We start from the raw sequence: 18,844 nt of genomic DNA on the forward strand, positions 1-18,844 counted from the left end.
TAAATCAGTCACTGTCCCTTCAGCTGACTAACAGAGAACAAAGAACAGTGTTAAAACAGTGTCCTGCCCTTCAGCCACCACAGGTCCTGGAGTAACAAACATCCCCTTATCACCATTCTTTGCAAAAGAAGAAGAAAGAAAAAAAAAAGGAATTAACAGCTAGTGTCTCCTCCATCTATCATGCACCTTTTGAGAAAAGGAAACATCCATACTGCCTTGTCATGGTCCCTTTCCTGCATTTAAAAACCTCAAAAGTGAAAAGGTAGCATATTCAGTGAAGGAGAGGGCCAAGGAGCCATGCGTGGTGATTACACAGATGTAGAGTAGGTTCTGCTGGGACACAACTCATAGGTAAAGGTCCCCATGGTTTCAGGTGTGCAAGCGTTTGTGTGCATGAGAGAGCATTTTCCCTGTAGAATGGCCACATTTAGCTCTTCTAAATATGTGGCCATTTCTGAGCACCTACTCTTTAGCAAGCCTTGTGTGCTCCTTATCAAATATTGGGAGGGAGCATCTGCTAAGGAAACATCCAGCAGCTTTGTCAGGCTTCTCCCCAAGCAACTCAGGATCAGCTGCCAGACTAAGAGGAAAACCTGAAAGACACCAGAGGTCCTGGACATGCAAAACAGGAAGCGGCAAGGAGGGAGGGAGGAGGCAGGGAAGAGAATTGTAGCAGATGGACCGAGCCAGAAGCTAGCATATATCCTGTCTTCTGAGGCTGCTCTGTCATTATTTCTGCCTTGGTAGAACTGAAAAGGTTTCCAGAGTAGACACAGTCCATGTCAGCTGGCAAAGCACTGCTACTGAAGGGTGAATAAGGCAGGTGTAACTGTCTCTAGCAGAGCAGCAGAAGGAGGCCTCTGGTCACCTTGTATCCCTCTGATGAGAGAAAGTAGAATAACAGGAGCATCTTTTTAGAGTAATAGCAAATGGACTTGGGACAAATAATTCTCATCAAGAGGACATTTCAGTCTTTGTGGCTGTGGAGATGTTTTTCATGCATTTCTTTCTGTTTCATTTGAACACGGTGGACCAGAGGCAGACTCACTTAGTGAATCATGCACTAAGACATGGTTGGCAGACCTGCCAATGGGCACACTCAGTTGCTTGGCTACTAGCATATTCCTTTTAATATCAACCATAGGCGCCATTTGGCAGCAAAACTGGAATTGGAGGGCAGGCAGGCAGGCAGGCAGGCAGGCAGGCAGGCAGGCAGGAAGGAAGGAAGGAAGGAAGGAAGGAAGGAAGGAAGGAAGGAAGGAAGGAAGGAAGGAAGGAAGGAAGGAGCATCAGTATGCTTAGGATAAGTAGCATTTGTATGATGTTCTAAATTGTTCCACTGTGGACTTGCCTTGCCTGTCTCACTAAATCAGTGTTTCTCAATCTCAGAGCCTTTAAGTTCTGTGGACTTCAACTCCCAGAATTCCCCAGCCAGCCATGCTGTAAATGAAAACTGAAATACATTGTGAATTCTTTAGGGTGATTCTTCAGCATCACATTTGCGGGGCAATTTCCTCTCATGGTGAGATATCCTTGACATTGTGTTTTACAACATGCCCCCTTTCTACAACTCTCCTGTGCAATTTTAAACCCTTGCACATATGGCCTGATGGAAGCAGAGAAAACTGTTGCTCCCTATATTTTAGGATATGGAGCAAGATGTGCTGGCAACTATTCCTGTTCCATCTGTTTAGCCCTAGTGATGGATTCTTTAAAGTCCAACTGTGGTCCCAGAGAGACCCACTCAACTAATCCTCTGCTTTTAAGATTTTATTTGTGCAATAAATGGATGACAAGGTTTGCTAGCACATAACAAAATGAATGGGTTTATAAATGCACCCTTTCAGCAGTACACTACTGAGTAAAATGCAGCACAGTTGAAGTGTTTAAAACCCATTTCCTCATTTCTATTTCAGGCAGTAATATGCTAGTTTGCCTAACAGGCAGGTCTCCTCCCCCACCACCACAACCACACACAGGTTTTTTGTTTTTGTTTTTAATAAGCCATATTTTATAAATTAACCTAGCACAGATTCTAATAATAATAAGTCACATTTATATGACACATTTTTATCTCAAAGGGCTTCAAACAGCTTAGCAAAGTAATACACAAAGTGATTGTGGGAGAAGGATCAGACTCACCCAAGGCAGAAGGGAACAGCAGGCTGTTTAATAGCTATTCCGTAGCAGGAATGAGTGAAGAAGCCCACAGACAGGGGAGTGGAAAGGGACTGTATATTCAAAATGTGGGTCTGTGCATCTAGGCGCAGAACTAGCAGATTCCAGAATGAATGGAACTCAGATTTTGCACCTCGGGTTTCAGGACTACATGAGGCCTTTCAGCCTCTGGGCTGTGGCTTCGGCATACCTCACTTGGACTGTGGCTCAAGCGCACCTAGATAGGCCTTCAATTTGAAGAAAAGTTGTGCGCACACACACACCCCTTAGATGGCTAACTTGTATGGCTTGACTGACCCCCAAATGTGGTAAGACGACTCTGAAGTGCTGGGGGAGGGCTGTTGCTTGATCTGCTGGGGTCCTAGACTTCTGCCCCAAAGCCCTGCCCTAATTGTCAGCTTTTTAAACAATTTGCCCCAAGTCCAACTTTGACCTTCTCTTCAATTTTTTTGAATAGTATGCCTGATGAAAATAATTGGCATTACAGTAGATTATCAAAATAAATTATTATTTTTTTCACACAGTGGGTCATGACCTTATAGGGGAATTCATACCCAGAGCTATGGTGATATCTGCTAGCTTAAACTGAGTCATCTTCATCATCATCATCATCAATGAATTCAGCACCTTTCAGTATGCTGTTAGCTATGATGACTTCATGCAAGAATGTGTCTAGCTCAGAAGGGGCGTTTAATGAAATCATCAGAAGTCACTAGCCCCCCCCCCAGCTTACCTAATGGACCAAGTAGCCATTACAATTTCCTACAGTACTACTCAATTTATTTATATATTTGTATTTGATGATGATTATTATGTGCCATCAAATCATTGTCGACTATTAGCAACCACATAGATCAGTGTTGTCCAAACTTGGCCACTTTAAGATGGGTGGACTTCAACTCCCAGAATTCCCCAGCCAGCATGGCTGGCTGGGGAATTCTGGGAGTTGAAGTCCACTCATCTTAAAGTGGCCAAGTTTGGACAACACTGACATAGATAGATTTTTTCCCATGATGATCTGTCCCTAACCTGGTCCTTCAGCCCTTCCAACTGTGCACTCATCACTACTGTAACTTCATTTTTTTTCTTATTTATTTATTATTCCACTGTATATAGCCACCCATCTCAAATATATGACTCTGGGCGGCTCACCAACAATTTAATAACTCTGTAGGTCATTGTAGAAAATGTAAGCAATTCACATCACTGTAACTACTACTGGGAGCCCAAGAAAGCATCTGCATTTAGGCCCTACAGACAGACTGAGTCTAGGTTGCCAGGTGCAGGTGATGGACTGAAAGCAATGAAAATAGGTTTTTTCTATTTTAAACTTATGCAGGCAGCAATGTACAGAAGAATTTCCAGAGTTCGAGGATGTGGAATTTAGCTTTCACCTTCCCAAGGCAACTGACATCAGCCAACAAAGAAGCGTTCAATCTTTCTTTGTTGCATACAGTAGTGACTTGGCAAATGTGCATTATTACCACTGCTTTAGAACAAGCCTCATTGCTGGGGGTGGGGGGGAACGTATGGGATAACATAAAAGTGTGATTTATTTCAATATAAAGAGTGGGGTTTTTTTCCTTAAAAGAAAAAGAACCTTGTTTTTAAGTTTCCTTAAAATAGTTTAATTGGTATATAATAGCATAGTTAATTAAAACTAATCAATAGTATAAAAATAACTAATTGATACTTAATATGTATGGGAAAGAACATTTAGATGCAATATAATTAACTCAATATTAAGTAAGTGTTGGAATTGCAATTATGTCTTTACAACAATTATAAAGTTTATTGTTTTTTTTTAATAAATTAAGCAGGAAGCAACACTCAAAATTATTAAACAGGTATTATTGGGCTATTAAACATTTATTATCATTCCTGATGGGATACAGCTGCACAACAGTAGAAATTATGATGATGTTAATAAACCTTTACTACCCCTTCGCTGTAGCATTTTTACTGATTACTCATCCAAACCTTGAGGCTTGACTCTTGCAGAACCTAATTGGCTGCAGGATGAGTAGGCACAGAGGAAAAAAAGGAAAGGGCTAAGGAGAAGAAGGAAGGAAGGAAGGAAGGAAGGAAGGAAGGAAGGAAGGAAGGAAGGAAGGAAGGAAGGAAGGAAGGAAGGAAGGAAGGAAGGAAGGATGGATCATTTCCAGCATTGTCATTCTTTGTACCATAGCCCAGTGGTGTAATATTTACTTTGTAGGCAGGAGATGCCTACATCTTTTTTTTTTTAAGAATAAATAAATAAATAAATTTATTAAAATGTTTAATAAAACAGAATAAATAGCTACATAGCAAAGAAGATAGAAACACAGTGAATAAAGAATAAAATATTAGTAAATAAGGAGTTTACAATGATACAATTTGAAATTAATTAAATGTGTAGAACTAAGTTCCTCATGTTATCTTAAGAAATAACTAGAAATCTCTATAAAGTATGATTTTAATATTGGTATCGCCACTGTATCCATGTAATCCAGTAAAGGGAAAATAAAAATAAAAAGGGAAGAAAGAAAGAAAAAGGAAAAAGAAGAAAAATCAGTCAAAACCTATTGGGAAACTACATAATTTTAAATTCCCTCACTTTGCACCTAACTGATGATTACATCAACATATTTGTAAAATGGTTTCTAATTACTATATTTACATCAATAATTTCCCCTTTGAAAAGCAAATGGTAAGTATCAGGGTTTTCCCGGTTGTGTGACATATAATATACAGTATGTACCTTTCTTGCTCAAAGTGAGTCAAATTTCTGTTCTGAACCGATACTGTTAATTTAGCCTTTGCTGCATATTCCCCAAATTTGGTTTCTAAGTCTGACATTGTTGTCAAAGTGTCTCTTTTCTAATGTTCAGCCAAATTTGTCTTCATGGCCCTCAGCATATATTTTAATAATCGTGATTTTTTAAATTTATTTGTTCTGGAACAATTCCTAGTAGAAAAGGAGATGCTAATTTCTAACCCTACCGTCCTTAGTTCCAAAGAAGAGTTTATGAGACAGTCCAAATCAGGGCCAGATTAAGGCCAACTGATGTCCTAAGCACAAGCCAACAATGGTGTCTCTTGGCTCTTCCATTGTTTAACTGACAAGACATTAAGACTCAGTAAGCGCTGAAAGTTAAAGATGAGTGTGGCAGTGAAAGAGTTAAGGGCATAATAGTTAGGGGGGAAACTATTTGGGGGGCCCCCTTCCCTTGCTCCCCTAAGCCTGTGCTTATTTTGCTTAATGGTTAATCGAGGGCTGGCCCTCTTACCCAAAATTTTGCTAACCATGTTTTGTTGAAAAAGCAACAATTGGCTGTATCTTCAAAATACCCCGATCTATAGATCTTGGCTTATGTATCACAATGGTTGGATTCATGCAACCCGTGGCTGAGTGCAATGTGTCATTTCAGCCAGTTTCCACTGAGTAGACACTAGATGGAGAGGACTTCACAATGCCATGGGTGGGAATTTTAATTACAATGGCCTTCCATAATGAAAATATAAAATAAATGACAGAATTGGACTCTAGATCTAATTTCACACAGCCCTAATTCATTACTTTTTTACCCAAAATCCTCCACAGAAACCCATAAGCAGGTGACTTACTTGTTGGCATCCTAAAAGCGTAAGGAAAGAAGAGTTCAGGGTGTAGGAAGAAACAGTTCTTTTTTGCAGGAAAATAGTAGGAGGTCAAAGATCACCCCAACAATCTGACAGCTACAGTGGATTATGCATGTTTGATCCCTAACATTATAGTATATCTCTGATAACAGACATTAGCTATCAGTTAGCTGCAGCTGAAGCTGCAGCTGGAGAAAGAATGTGCCTTTTTGGCCAATACAGTGGTACCTCGGTTAACGAACTTAATTCATTCCACGATTCTGGCCACAAACCAAATTGGTCGCAAACCGAATCAAATTTCCCCATAAGGTTCAATGTAAATAAGGTTAATCCGTTCTGAACCATATGTATTTTTTTTTTAACCACAAAAATATGAAACAAAGTACAGTACAGTACAGTATGAAGAGAGAGAACACTAACCTTGCTTGAGGCGACACGGGTCGTGTTCATCACCCGATGCGGAGTTCGCGAATGGAAGCAAAATTTTGAGAATACTGCTGTTCGCGAACCGAATTGTTCGTGAACAGAAGCATTCGTGAACCGAGGTATTACTGTATATGAAATAGGATTCAGCTCCAAGTTCCTGAGTTTGCTTTCACTCCTATGATCCAATTTTCCTGGGAATCTTCTTCACTGATTCTGGTTAATGTGAGCAACCTGGCATACAGTATATAAGGCCAACTACTCTCATATGTGTTTCTAGGTTAAGTATTCTTAGCTATTCATGACTTTTGCAAAATTCCACCAACCCATTGGTTTCAACTTGGAGTTGATACAGACCAAGCATTTTATTTTGTGTATATCTTTTTGAATCACATCCTGGGACTTTTCTCTGGATATAGATCTTTTTGTAATTTATTAATTACCAGCATAGTCAGTGGCAGTAAACAGGACTGTGCAAAACAAGATGGTAATAATCATTTTGCAATTAAAGTAAAGTGAAACGGGGGTTGATTTGTTCATTTCCAAAGTCATTATTTAGTGTGGTTGATAAGGTTAGGCTAATTTAGTGTTTTTAAAATAACATTTTGATACCTTGGTGGTTTATTAAATGCTTGGTAGGGATCATTGATATCTTTGCTTTCAGATGAACAAGTGTCTAAACAGCAGTCTGTTTACCTCTACTTTTTTTACAGTGATACCAAATAAATGTCTAGCGGCAGTGGTGCCAAAAGGTGACTTTTTAAAAAAATGAGAAATGATAAAAATGACTATTTTTAAAAAATCCATGTTAAAAATTCATTGCTTACCTATTAATGAGATAATGCTAAAATGGATAGGATTAATACTTATCCACACTGATTAATAGAAATTAAAAATTATTTTTTCATGTCTCCCCATTGGCTGTTTCCTGTTCATCACAGATGAGTAAGAGGTTGGTCTTGGCTAAGAAGTTAGTTTAAGGGAGTTGCAGTCTACCTGTGCTAAGATCCAGTAGCTTTCTCTTTACAAATGAAACTTTAAGTTTAAAAGGATTCCACACAAAATAAACATACTTTACAGAAATTTTGATCAATGGGGCTGCATTAAATTAATATACTCGGACCCTATTAATCTGGGCAACAAGCAGGCAGCAGGCAGACACACAGTGCCTTCCTTTTTTCCATCTTAGTGTAAGAAGATTTCATTGAAGACTTTCCATGGTGATTTTCCACACTACAAGATAAAAAGATAGATAGATAGATAGATAGATAGATAGACAGACAGACAGACAGACAGACAGACAGACAGGTAGACAGATAGACAGATAGATAGACACACACACACACACACACACACCTTGCATAGTTTTGGGGGAAGGACACCCATGCACACCCACAAATACATATGCTCCCTCCTTTAGAAAACCTATGCTTGAATCCATTTCTCTGCTTGTTTACTGATAGCCAAACACCTCCTGTAAGAAAGCGAGAGATCAAAGGCATGGACTTCATTGGGCCTTGACGTTCAGCCATTTTACGGGCCAGTTATTTTGCTTTGAAAAAGCACAGAGCCTGGAGACAGATTTATATTTCCATCCAGGTTCCGTGTTCTATTTTATCACACAGTCTGCTAAGTGAAAGGGATTAGAGAGCTCTCATTACTTGTATGTGTTGAAGGGCAGAGATTTACTGAACATCCCTTTGATGTAAACATGGCATCCAAAGCAAACCTTTGGAGTGGGCGGGGGGAGGACTTTCTGTTGGGGAATGTGAGTTGGATAGGCACTGATAAAACCTGGACCTTTTAAAAGTGATCCATACATATTTCAGATGGAAGAGGTGGGAGAGTTTGTGTTTGAAATAATGTGTCCACACAATTCCTTGTACTTCAGGATTCCTCGCCAACCAGCTACCCACTTAAAGACATAAAGGCTGAGGCTTAGCAAAATAATATAAAAAAATGAAATCATACGTGATTTTCAGTAATTACTACTCTTGAAGAGTGCAAACCAGGCCCCTTTAAAAAGCAAACAAATCAAGTTTATAACACAGATGTTGAATTCCCCAATTTTCAGTCCAGAAGGCTAACACAATCGTTCACGTTTTGAGTCATGGTCTCCAATTCATAAATATTTCTAGTTCGAGATGTAGTGACTGCTCACCACTCTTCAAATTGATGATATAAATTAATTTCTACTTTAGATATCACATTCAATATTAAAAACTGGGGATACCACTGGGATTGTCTAAAACCTCTGGTAAACTAAATAAATGAATCATTTTGAAGTCAGAATAGTAAGACACAGTCATTGACTAACTGGGGACAGAGATGCATTGCAGTGAGAGGCTCCATCCCAAACATAAATGTGTTTGTTTTGATGTGTGAAGTAACTCTGTATGCATGCAGAGCGTCTTCAGAAATAGAATATGTGTAGAATTGGAGCAGTGCCTATTACTCTGTGCTTGTCCTCCTAATTGGTTCTTCTGTCGGTGAAAATAATCCTAAATACCCCCCAAACTACCCCCAAGCCCCCCAAAATCTGACTTTGACAATCTTTCTACATTCTGAAAACAAGGGATATTGGAACCTATTTGCTTTTATTGAATAGTATCACTATATATTTAAAAACAGACATGACTTTTGCCAACTGATATATACTTTGCTTTGTCTTTTGTAGAACTTGGTCTCCCAAGAAGAGGATGTTATTTGGTCTTTGGATTTATGTACAAGGAGAAGTATCGGCGAATGACTGAAGGTTAGTGTAACATCTTCTCTCCAAGTATTTTCCTCCTTTCTATATTGCCATGGTTTTACTTTTCTTCCCAGTTTTTTTTTCAAGAAGAAGACTGCAATGTTTTTACTTTAAGCATCTGAGAGATTGTTTTTACATGGCCAAGGTATTTGGGGCAACCTCAGATCCCTTGTTGCAATGCTTACAGAGTAGTCTTCCCTGTTAATACGGAAATTTCCTCTCTAAAGGTCTAGTCTTCATCTCCTGCATTTACAATCTGGCATCAGACATCTTCATGACAGTATCTGCTCAGATCCCTATCCAAGGAGCAAATCTGTGACAGAATCTAGTGACCAGGTACTGCTTGCTTGCTCACCAGAGGCAGTGAACATGCAAATGGCAGTGATGGTAAGAAGAGAAGTAGCTTTCATGGTCTACTTGCTCATTGTCTGCAAACAAACAACTGGTCCCCATGAAGCAAAACCAAAGTGATAAAATGAAGATAGACCCACTGAAGGAGAGAAGACTACTGAAGACAACATGAAACTGGTGCTATACGTGGTTCCTATTGCATATATTCTAAATTATATATTTGGAATATAGCTTCTGGCTCAAACTTTGTTTCTGGAGGTTCATAAATTTCATTACACAAAGTATTTTATTTTTCTTTAACTATATCCTACCTTTCCACACATTAAAAAAAAAAAAATCATCATATAACCAATGCCAAACACAATCCAATGGGAAGAGTGTTCTACAAATGGGGTTCCATAACAGAGAAAATGGGTTTCCGGCCAAAATGTAAGCCTGATACATAGGGAACGAATCCTTTAGGCACTTGGATCCCTCTGTACTTATGCCTTCAGAATGCTTTGATTTGGGCCTGAAGCAAAAAAAGGCAACGGGTCATCTTTCCTTAGAATTGCTCTAAATATAATCACATCTGGTTGCAACAGTTAGCATTTTAGTAGCTGCATTCTGTACTAGTCTAAGCTTTCAGGTCCTTTTCAAGGGCAAAGCCATGTATAATGCTTTAAGCATCTGTCAGAAGCCTCTTCCAAATGCAGATGGAGGCTTCAGCTTGCAAACTCCACAGTTGGCTTCTACTTCAGAAGAAGAAGGCAACAAATATTCCATTCATGGACGGAATGATCCACTTAGGGATGATGGTTCCACAGGTACCAATGTACTCCAGCCTGAGAAATATAGTTATATACTAGTGATCATTCCCTTCACCTACTGAGCTCCCACCACCTTTGATTACTCTTGCAATAGGTGGGTGGAACTCAGCAGAAATAATTAAACTAGCAAAAAACATTGGCAGTGGAAAACAGCACCCAAGCAGCTTCCACTTTTAATACTGGACATGTTAAAGAATCAAATCTCATAAAAAAGATATTTAATGTGCTTCCCCTACTTCTGATATTTAATGTGCTACTATTAAAATGAGAAATTGGCAAAGGCTGGTCTCTTAATTGCTTTTCTTTTGACCATAGAAGCTGGTGTTCTGTCTTTTCCTCATTTCCTTATTTCCACTGGAGTATGAAAAGAAACAAATTATACATGGAATTCAAAAATAAGCCAGCAATAACTGGTTGCTCCAAAATTGTTTTTAAAGCTTCTTCCTTACTTGGGCTTTAGAAATTCACAGCGTGCTAAAAGTATCTCTTCTCTTTGATACCAGCATTGCTTTTGATCTATCAGTACTTCATCCAGCTATAAAGTTGCTAAGATATAATAAATGCAGCTGACAACGAAGGTACTAGCAGTGTCCAGGCTAGAGAGAAACATTATAGCAACATATATAAAGTGGATCCTAAGGCCATTAAGGGAACATCCGAGTATCTGTTTACTAGAAAAGGTAGAAGAAAACCGCCTAGAATTTAAACCATAGAGTATAAACCTAAAGGCTTTGATTTCTGTGTATTGCACTGAGCAGATCTTCTTTGTGTATATGGTTTCATTCTTCCCTGCAATAAAAAGTCTAACATAGCCAAGTCATGTCTGACAGCCTTCTGCCAAGTAAGTCAGCTCCTGAATAATGGGTTAAGTATATGGAGAACTAAGATTGACAACTGAGTCTGATGTGAACCCTGACTGTTAAGGACAAGACATCATGAAATAGCACCACCAGCATGATGAATCAATTCAAACATTTGGGGAAATTATATCTAAAATATATATTTATTCTTTGCAACTTTCTCCAGTGATGTTTGCAATAGGAGACCCAATTTTTTAACAGGTAGGTTGCCCATCACTTATAGAAACGTATAAATCAGTAGATTTGCTTTTTTCCAACAACATGCTCTGGTTGATGTGCTGAAATAAAAACAGATGGTCCTCTCATATATTACTCATGTGAATGGGATAAGGTGTGTAGCAAGGGCTGTGAACTGGACTAGTAGCCTCCTCACATGCATCATCATTCAATTCTCACTGGTTCTGTTGTCCATGCATTCACATGGATACCTTAAGCAGAAAATTTGTTTTATGTAGATTTTCAGTTATGAAGCTTAGTCCAGATCCTGAAAGTCTGACTGAACATCACTTCAGGATCTGAGAAAGTTTCCCCATGCAGACTGATTTTCTATACTGAGAAGTTCACATAAATTCCTAAATGTTGGGAATGGTGCAGAAGGAGCCATATCTCATCAGCCTTATATCTCCTTTCAAGACGCTTTGCCCTTTAAGGTGAATAATCAGAGGGGGCCAGATCCCCACAGCAGAATTTGAGACTTAAGTTAAAGTCTAGCTGTGGAACTAGACTAGTAGTCATTTTTCATGACAAAGTAATGGTGGATGTACTGTATAAAAAATACACAGTAATGATTATTTTGAATAGTTTCATAAAACAAATCAGAGTTATTTAAAAATAAAACAAAACAAAAACAAAACAAAACAGAAGCAGGCTGTTGCAACAGACAGTATGTTAATTAGAATACAGACAGCTACAGCTTTACTGGATTTAGCTATAGGACTCTAGAGATAAAGCAATCATATGCCTATTTGCATCTGCATATCACCTTTGGAAATGGAACAAAAAACTCAGAAGTTCACTCATTCAACAAAAATGGCCATATACGCAAAAAGGATAATCAAATGATTGCATAATTTTCCCTGCTCCAAATTATCAAAAGGTCTCTTAATCTACTATCTCTGTGAAATTATGGACAGTCACTTAGGAGAAAGAAAAGTTTGTAGCAGGCTTACTTAAACAAATGTTAGAGTCTTCTTCAAATCCCAAATGCTTGGACCGTGTTGCAGATACAGCATTTGAAACAATGAAGAATATTGTGTTGATGTTAGTGCCAACTTAAGGCAAAATTTCCAGATCAGATCCTTGAAACAAAGCTTTAATTGAGTCACTGGGTGGGATTGGTAATATATAGATCAGTCTATATTCTATCCTCATGTTTTTCACAGGGATTCATACATTAGTCCATTCCATCTAAGTGACAAATCCTTCTGCAGATTTTAAAATAACATGCAATATATCTTCATTTGTTTTTTGTACAAAAGTTTCCCAAACATAGAGAGCTGGTAGTTTGCATTTTTCCTTTAAATATGCACCCTTACCCAAATATAATATTTTGTACACAATTTATTTTCAATGGACATATTTTTGCATGCAGCTTTTTCCATACTGTTGTTCCTCCAAACAATAGTTTACAATGTGGCATAGTTGATTATGTGAAGGATGTGCCCACTGATGCCCTGAGACTTAGATTTCAGTTAGTAAAGGTAAAAGCTCATTCAGATTCAGCTTGACTCTTAGATATGTCCATTTTTCTTTTCTTGTCAACCATGTAGAAATGATTTGCCCTCCCCTTTTCCCACCATTTTTAAAACATTTCCTAAATCTAGCCTACAGCCATCAGGTTGCCTGGTGGTTTCCCACCTCAAAAATAAACATGTAAGATATGTTTCCAACTTCCTCATTTGGAAGAAATGATTCCCAGTGAGAAATGTGGCACTTCTTGACTACTCTTTCCTTATTTTACCGTTCTATATCTTAGAGCTCATCTTTATACAGTAAGTATAATTTCTTTAGGTACCTGGCAGCCATTTTGTTTATGCAGCTGTTATGTGGCCTAGCAAGTGTCCTCTCCCTGAGGGGGATTTTTCATTAGCATCACATATTTTTCCCATGTGTTATTCAGATTTTGTATAAAGCCTCTGTCAGTATTCAAAATGCCTTCATGAAACAGAATAGCAGACCAAGATTTTGGCAAACTTTAAAATCCTATGCCCACTCTAAAAAATCTTTTGAAAAGGCCTTCAGGATATGATAGTAACTTTAAAAACCAACACAGATATACTTTAGCTTTTGTTCCTACCAGTCTCCATTTGTTGTTTTCTCTGGAAATTGATGAGATTCTAAAGATGTAGTTTGCTTTATGGATGATTTAATACAATCACCATTAGCAGTGCATGAAGAAGCATCTGTGACTGCTGATCAGAATCTGCAGTTCCTTAAAAAGTAGAGGCAGGACCTCTATTTTGTTCTGCTGAATTAACTTAGCAAAATGTTATATATAACCTTCGGTGCAAGGCAACTCAGTGGAAAAGTAATATTTTGGCCAATGGCTTAAATGTCAAGATGGCAGCTGCAACCATGTGATTGAAACCCTGCCCCTCCTTTATGTGGGTCACATGTAAAAAGAGATAGAGTTTCAATTGCATGTCATGGACAGATCTTGACGGTTTTTTAGCCCTCCATGAATGACCCTGAATAAAAGTGTTTCTTTTGATTGATTGATTGATTGATTGATTGATTGATTGATTGATTGACTGGATTTATATCTCATCTTTTTATTTACAACTCAAGACAGCATACATAATGCTCCCTCCTCCAATTTTCCCCACAACAACAATCCTATGAGGTAGGTTGGGTTGGGCTGGGAGAGCGATTAGCTCAATGTCACCCAGCTGGCTTCTGTGCTAAGGGAGGGCTAGAACTCACAATGTCCCAGTTGCTAAAGTTAGAGTCTGCCATTCTTACTTGTTAACATAATATTACTTCCTGAATGTCCATTCTAGTTAGAAGGAATTCTTATACATGTAGCCAGTCAAGATGCTCACAGATGCTCCATCAGCACTTTCTAAGATTTCTGTTTCACAAGAAAGAAAAGAGAAAAGAAAAGAAAAAAGAAAAGAAAAGAAAAAAGAAAAGAAAAGAAAAGAAAAGAAAAGAAAAGAAAAGAAAAGAAAAGAAAAGAAAAGGAGGCAGGGCAGGGCAGGCTAGCTATTGGCCTGGCCTTGATGGCAGTGTGACTGCCTCTGAAGGCCATCTGCTGTGTCTCTTGCGCAGTGGTTGGCCACTGCGAGCAGTTGGAGGGCACTGCTTATGTTCTTAGATGGATGGATGGATGGAGCAAACATGCTATGAAACAAAGCATCAATCTTGAGCATCGTTTTTATTTTCTGGAATGCCTCTGGAGCTAAGATAGGTGCCAAAGCTATTCTCCAATAAGGAAAATGATGGTGTAATGCAGTTAGTGCTATTTTTTTTAAGTGTGCATACTTGCCCTGAAAAAAAGCCAAAGGTAAGCTGAGGTGGTAGCATCCTGGGAAGTAAAAGGAGAAGCAGGGAACCATCACGCTCATTTGCTTTCTTCCAGATGGGAATTTTGTGATTACCTATAACTCTTCTGACCCTGACTCTATTTCTTTCATTATCCAGTTTAGTGCAATGAGGAGGTCTAACCATCATTCTTGACACAGTCCCTTTTCCTGTATTTTTAACTTTGCCTGTTTTACTCAGATGAACACTTTGTTCCTCCAGTGAATAGTGGTGGTTGGAAAATGGTAGGTCATTATTGTGGCAGAGAGTGACTTTCTAGTCCATCGGAGTGTCCCGATTAAAGCATTATTTTCTTGTGCCTGGATCACTAGGTAGCTCAGGGCTGTGAGATACAAGGAGGAAATTAAACTGGTGACAGTTGTAGTCTGAACAGAAGAGCAATAGAGCTGTTGGGTAATGATAGCCTTGAAATAAAGAAGCGTTAGACATAATCCTTTACCATCTGTCTTCATTCTGCTAATAACCCACCCAATCAGATACTGCAGACTGTTTGTTAACATTCAGAAACAGAGACATAATCGCTAGAAATGTGCCGTTTCTCCAGTTGGGGACTGATTCTTAGAATGATTGGATTCCCCCAATGGTAAATGCGGCTTTGCCCGGAGATAAAGACCCACTTGTCAGGATGGAGGTCAAACGTGCACAGAATTGGTGGCCTGACAAACGAAATACAACCTGCTACCCTATCTATGGTGGCCCACCTCTTTGTGCTAGCTAACTGCCTGGTTGGTAAAAACCAAACAACAAAAAACTAGATATTTTCTGTGCTGGCAGAAGTGTTTTTGTGTAATTTGAATGTGTGTGTTATGGATATGTGCATTGGGTCCAATGAAAAGTTCATCAGAACCAGGTTCCTATTCTTTTCAGAAAAGGACTGATACTAGTTTTGAGGAGGCCAAGGGGCAATTTTACTGGTAGTTGACCACCAGCATATCTCTGTGCCTTCTTTAAAGCTCATTGCATTTAATTCTGTAATGAGTCGGCCATGACTTAAAAAAAATAATTAAAAAATTAAGCCTCTTCTGGATAAGGATGTCTTGGGTACCATCCTTCTTTCCTTCCTGGACCATCACTTAATTCAAGAAGTTGTATGAATATCAGTCTTTCATTCAGCACAGTTACAAAGAATATCCTTCAAACGGAGTGATTTTTCTGGTCAAGTTGATACAGTTTTCTTGGCAAACAAGTTGTTGGGTATTCTGGGGTTTCTTTTATTGTCTTTTCAACATCTCAGTCTGGCCCACAATCCTGGTATTCCTTGTTAGTCTCCCATCCAAGTACTAACTAGGCAGACCCTGTTTAACTTCCAAACCTAGTTAAGATCAGCCAGGTGCTGGTGATCTAAACCAGGACCCTTTACTCAATGCTCAACTTTCATTTCAAATCAAAACTTGCAATACAGTGCTACAAAATAAGTCTTCATTCCTGATGATTAAGTATGGGATTGCAAGCTACCTCTCTAAAACCCATTTCATATTATTTGATCTGGGGTAAAATTACTGTGTGTGAGGAAAAGAACATATTATGGCAGCAGTAGGTATATTTTTACCAATCTATCCAGTTCATTTGAAGTTCTGCAGACAATCCTATATATACATGTCTGGGCATGTTTTTGTGGGTGGCTGGAACCATCTATATCTGCAGCTGTAATCATGGGTTCTCTGAAGCTGGTGTAACCAGACCACATATACAGTGGAACCTCGGTTTACGAAATTAATTCGTTCCGTGACTCTGGTTGCAACCCGAATTGGTCGCAACCCAAAGGAAATTTCCCCATAAGGTTCAATGTAATTACCATTAATCCGTTCTGGCATGGAGGACAGGGAGGCGGCTGTTGCTTGGAGGGAGAGTCCCCCTCCCTACGACCACATGTCAGGGGCGGAAAATGGCCATGGACCACGTGTCAGGGGCGGAAAATGGCCGCAGAACACGTGTCAGAGGCGGAAAAATGGCCACGGACCATGTGTCAGGGGCGGAAAATGGCTGCGGACCACGTGTCAGGGGCGGAAAATGGCCACGGACCACGTGTCAGGGGCGGAAAATGGCCGCAGACCGTGTCACGGGAGGGAAAATAGCCGCGTATCCTGTTTGTACCCCGAGGCGGAGTTCGCAAACCGAAGCAAAATTTTGCGACTAGAGCTGGTCGTAACCGGAAAAGTTCGTTAACAGAAGCGTTCATAACCCGAGGTTCCACTGTATAGGATGAGGAACAATCATTGCATCATTATTCCTTCCTGTGCCCATTTAGTTTTCCCCAGATCCTGTATTTTGAAATACTTACAGTAAAGGAAGTATAAAGGGAAAAACTGAACAAGTTGTTTTCTATTTATTTGTTCTAGGAGAAATAAACTTACCTTTTCCCCCCAGTACTTTGGCTAATAAACGCAAGAACACAAATATGGATTGGGACTGTGCGAAGTATTTGAATGAGGCATCTTGCAAAGCATTTCAGAGTAGCCATCTTTGAAACATTCAAGCAGCTGCTTCCTTTGGGAGGCTCACAGTGACAACACTGAAGCCTTTCTGGACCCCTCCCTTTGCTAGTGTTCCCATTGGAAGTATTGCCTGGGCATGCACAGACTGTCAGGGGAAATCTTCAAAGCAGTCAAGCAAGCTTTCCATAGGACATAGCTGTTTTAATGCTTTGACAATGGGTGCTTTGCAACACATCTGTTTTGAGTAATAATATGGATGCCAGAAACAGGTGCACATGAAGCACATTTCCTTCCTTCCTTCTCATGTGCTGATCCTTGAAGAAGTAACAGATAGGATTTGTGACTGTCTTCGTCAACAGTAGCATTAATTTCCTTCCAGTCAATCATGGCCACTTTGTTACCTTGGCCATTGGAACAAACTATCCAGTCTCTTCACTTAGGAACAGCTTGTAACATTGTTATATATGATTGGGAAAACCTAACATATTTTTATTTCAGCTATTTAATATACAGGTAGTCTTTGACCTACAACCATTCATTCAGGGACTGTTTGAAATTACTTCTCGCACACCTTGCCACGTCTCTCACACGTCCCCTTGTGCCCCCTCCCTGACCTGTGCCAAACCCTCATGCACCCCCATACACCCTCCCCAACCATCGCTGCACCTATTGAGCACCCCCTCACAGTTACTTACCTGCTGGCCTGGGACTTGCAACTTCCTGCTGTCTTCCCCACTGACTTTGGTGGGGAAGCTGGCAGGAAGTTGCCTCACCTAACGACCGTGGGATTCGGTTAACAACAGCAACTGGGATTGCCATTGCTAAGCAATGCAGTCTCGCTTTATGACCACATCACTTAGTGAAAGAAATTCTGCTCCCAAGTGCTGTCATAAGTCAAGGACTACATGTGTGTGTGTGTGTGTGTGTAAATAAATTTGATCTGTTAAACATAGTTACCCAGGAGACCCTACAGAACATAGGGATGTGATAACATTTATTTAAAAAGGGAACTCTGGCTGCCTGTTATGATGCCCTTTTAGTCAAACGTAACCCTAAGAAGAAATAGATATCAATGGGCACAACTCTAGCCTTTTCTCATGGCCTGGAAGCTATGATGTGTGTTTTATTTCTGTGAACACACCTTTGCTAGTTGAAGTCTCAGTTCGTTCCTCTTTGTTCACACTCTCCTGAGTTGGATTTCTTGCCAGCTTTGTACTGACTAGTTAGCAGCTAACACTATAGCAATTATGACATGTTTTGGCAGCCGCTCATACAATGACTAGCAAGAGATATTAAGCACAAGGTGATGTCAGCCCTTTCCTCTGCCACCTGTTCAGCAAGCCAGTAGGTTATACATTCTGAAAGTTTTCTTCCTATGTACAGAAGAGCTGGAGTACAAGCAGATTTCTATTCCCTGTTTAATTATTGTTCTTTTCCCTGATTTTGCTCATTCTTCAGAGGATGCATTTAGAAACATTCCAAACTGTTCTGCTGAATCAAGCATATTTTCAGTAGAGAATATGTGGCAGGGGCATGTGAATCAGCCAAGAGTTGATTTGGGTTTGAGACCTGCAGTTGCAAAAGGTTGAGATTTGCAGTTGCAAGCTGTGATTCAACTGTGAGGACAACATGATTTAATTGAACCCATTGAGATCAAAATGTGATTTAATAAAAAGTTCAGCTGTAGGTGGTAATGGAGAAGCATCGAAACATCTGCACTAGCTTTATTTTCTGGCAGAATGGAATAAAAATAGGAATGGTAGACACCTTAGAGGGGTCATTCAACCCATTAATCTCTAAAGCTTCACTGAATGCATTTTTCAAATAATCTCTTGCACCTTTTTTAAGACAGAGAATGGGATGAAGAAAGGA

At 39.5% G+C, this 18,844-nt stretch overlaps 1 protein-coding gene across 1 annotated transcript in view; it reads left to right on the top strand.

Annotated features, from left to right (window-relative positions):
• KIRREL3 (kirre like nephrin family adhesion molecule 3) overlaps positions 1-18,844 on the top strand; it is a 603,325-nt gene that overhangs the window by 338,330 nt on the left and 246,151 nt on the right. Inside the window, exon 2 of the mRNA XM_088139054.1 lies at positions 8,900-8,977. Coding sequence (XP_087995180.1) covers positions 8,900-8,977 — 78 coding nt within the window. The remainder of the gene's footprint in view (positions 1-8,899; positions 8,978-18,844) is intronic.

This window comes from Python bivittatus, unplaced genomic scaffold (genome assembly GCF_059951505.1).
Source record: "Python bivittatus isolate LINGU-HERP-01145 unplaced genomic scaffold, Pbiv_v1 ctg000320_np1212, whole genome shotgun sequence".
NCBI classification, from domain to species: domain Eukaryota; kingdom Metazoa; phylum Chordata; class Lepidosauria; order Squamata; family Pythonidae; genus Python; species Python bivittatus.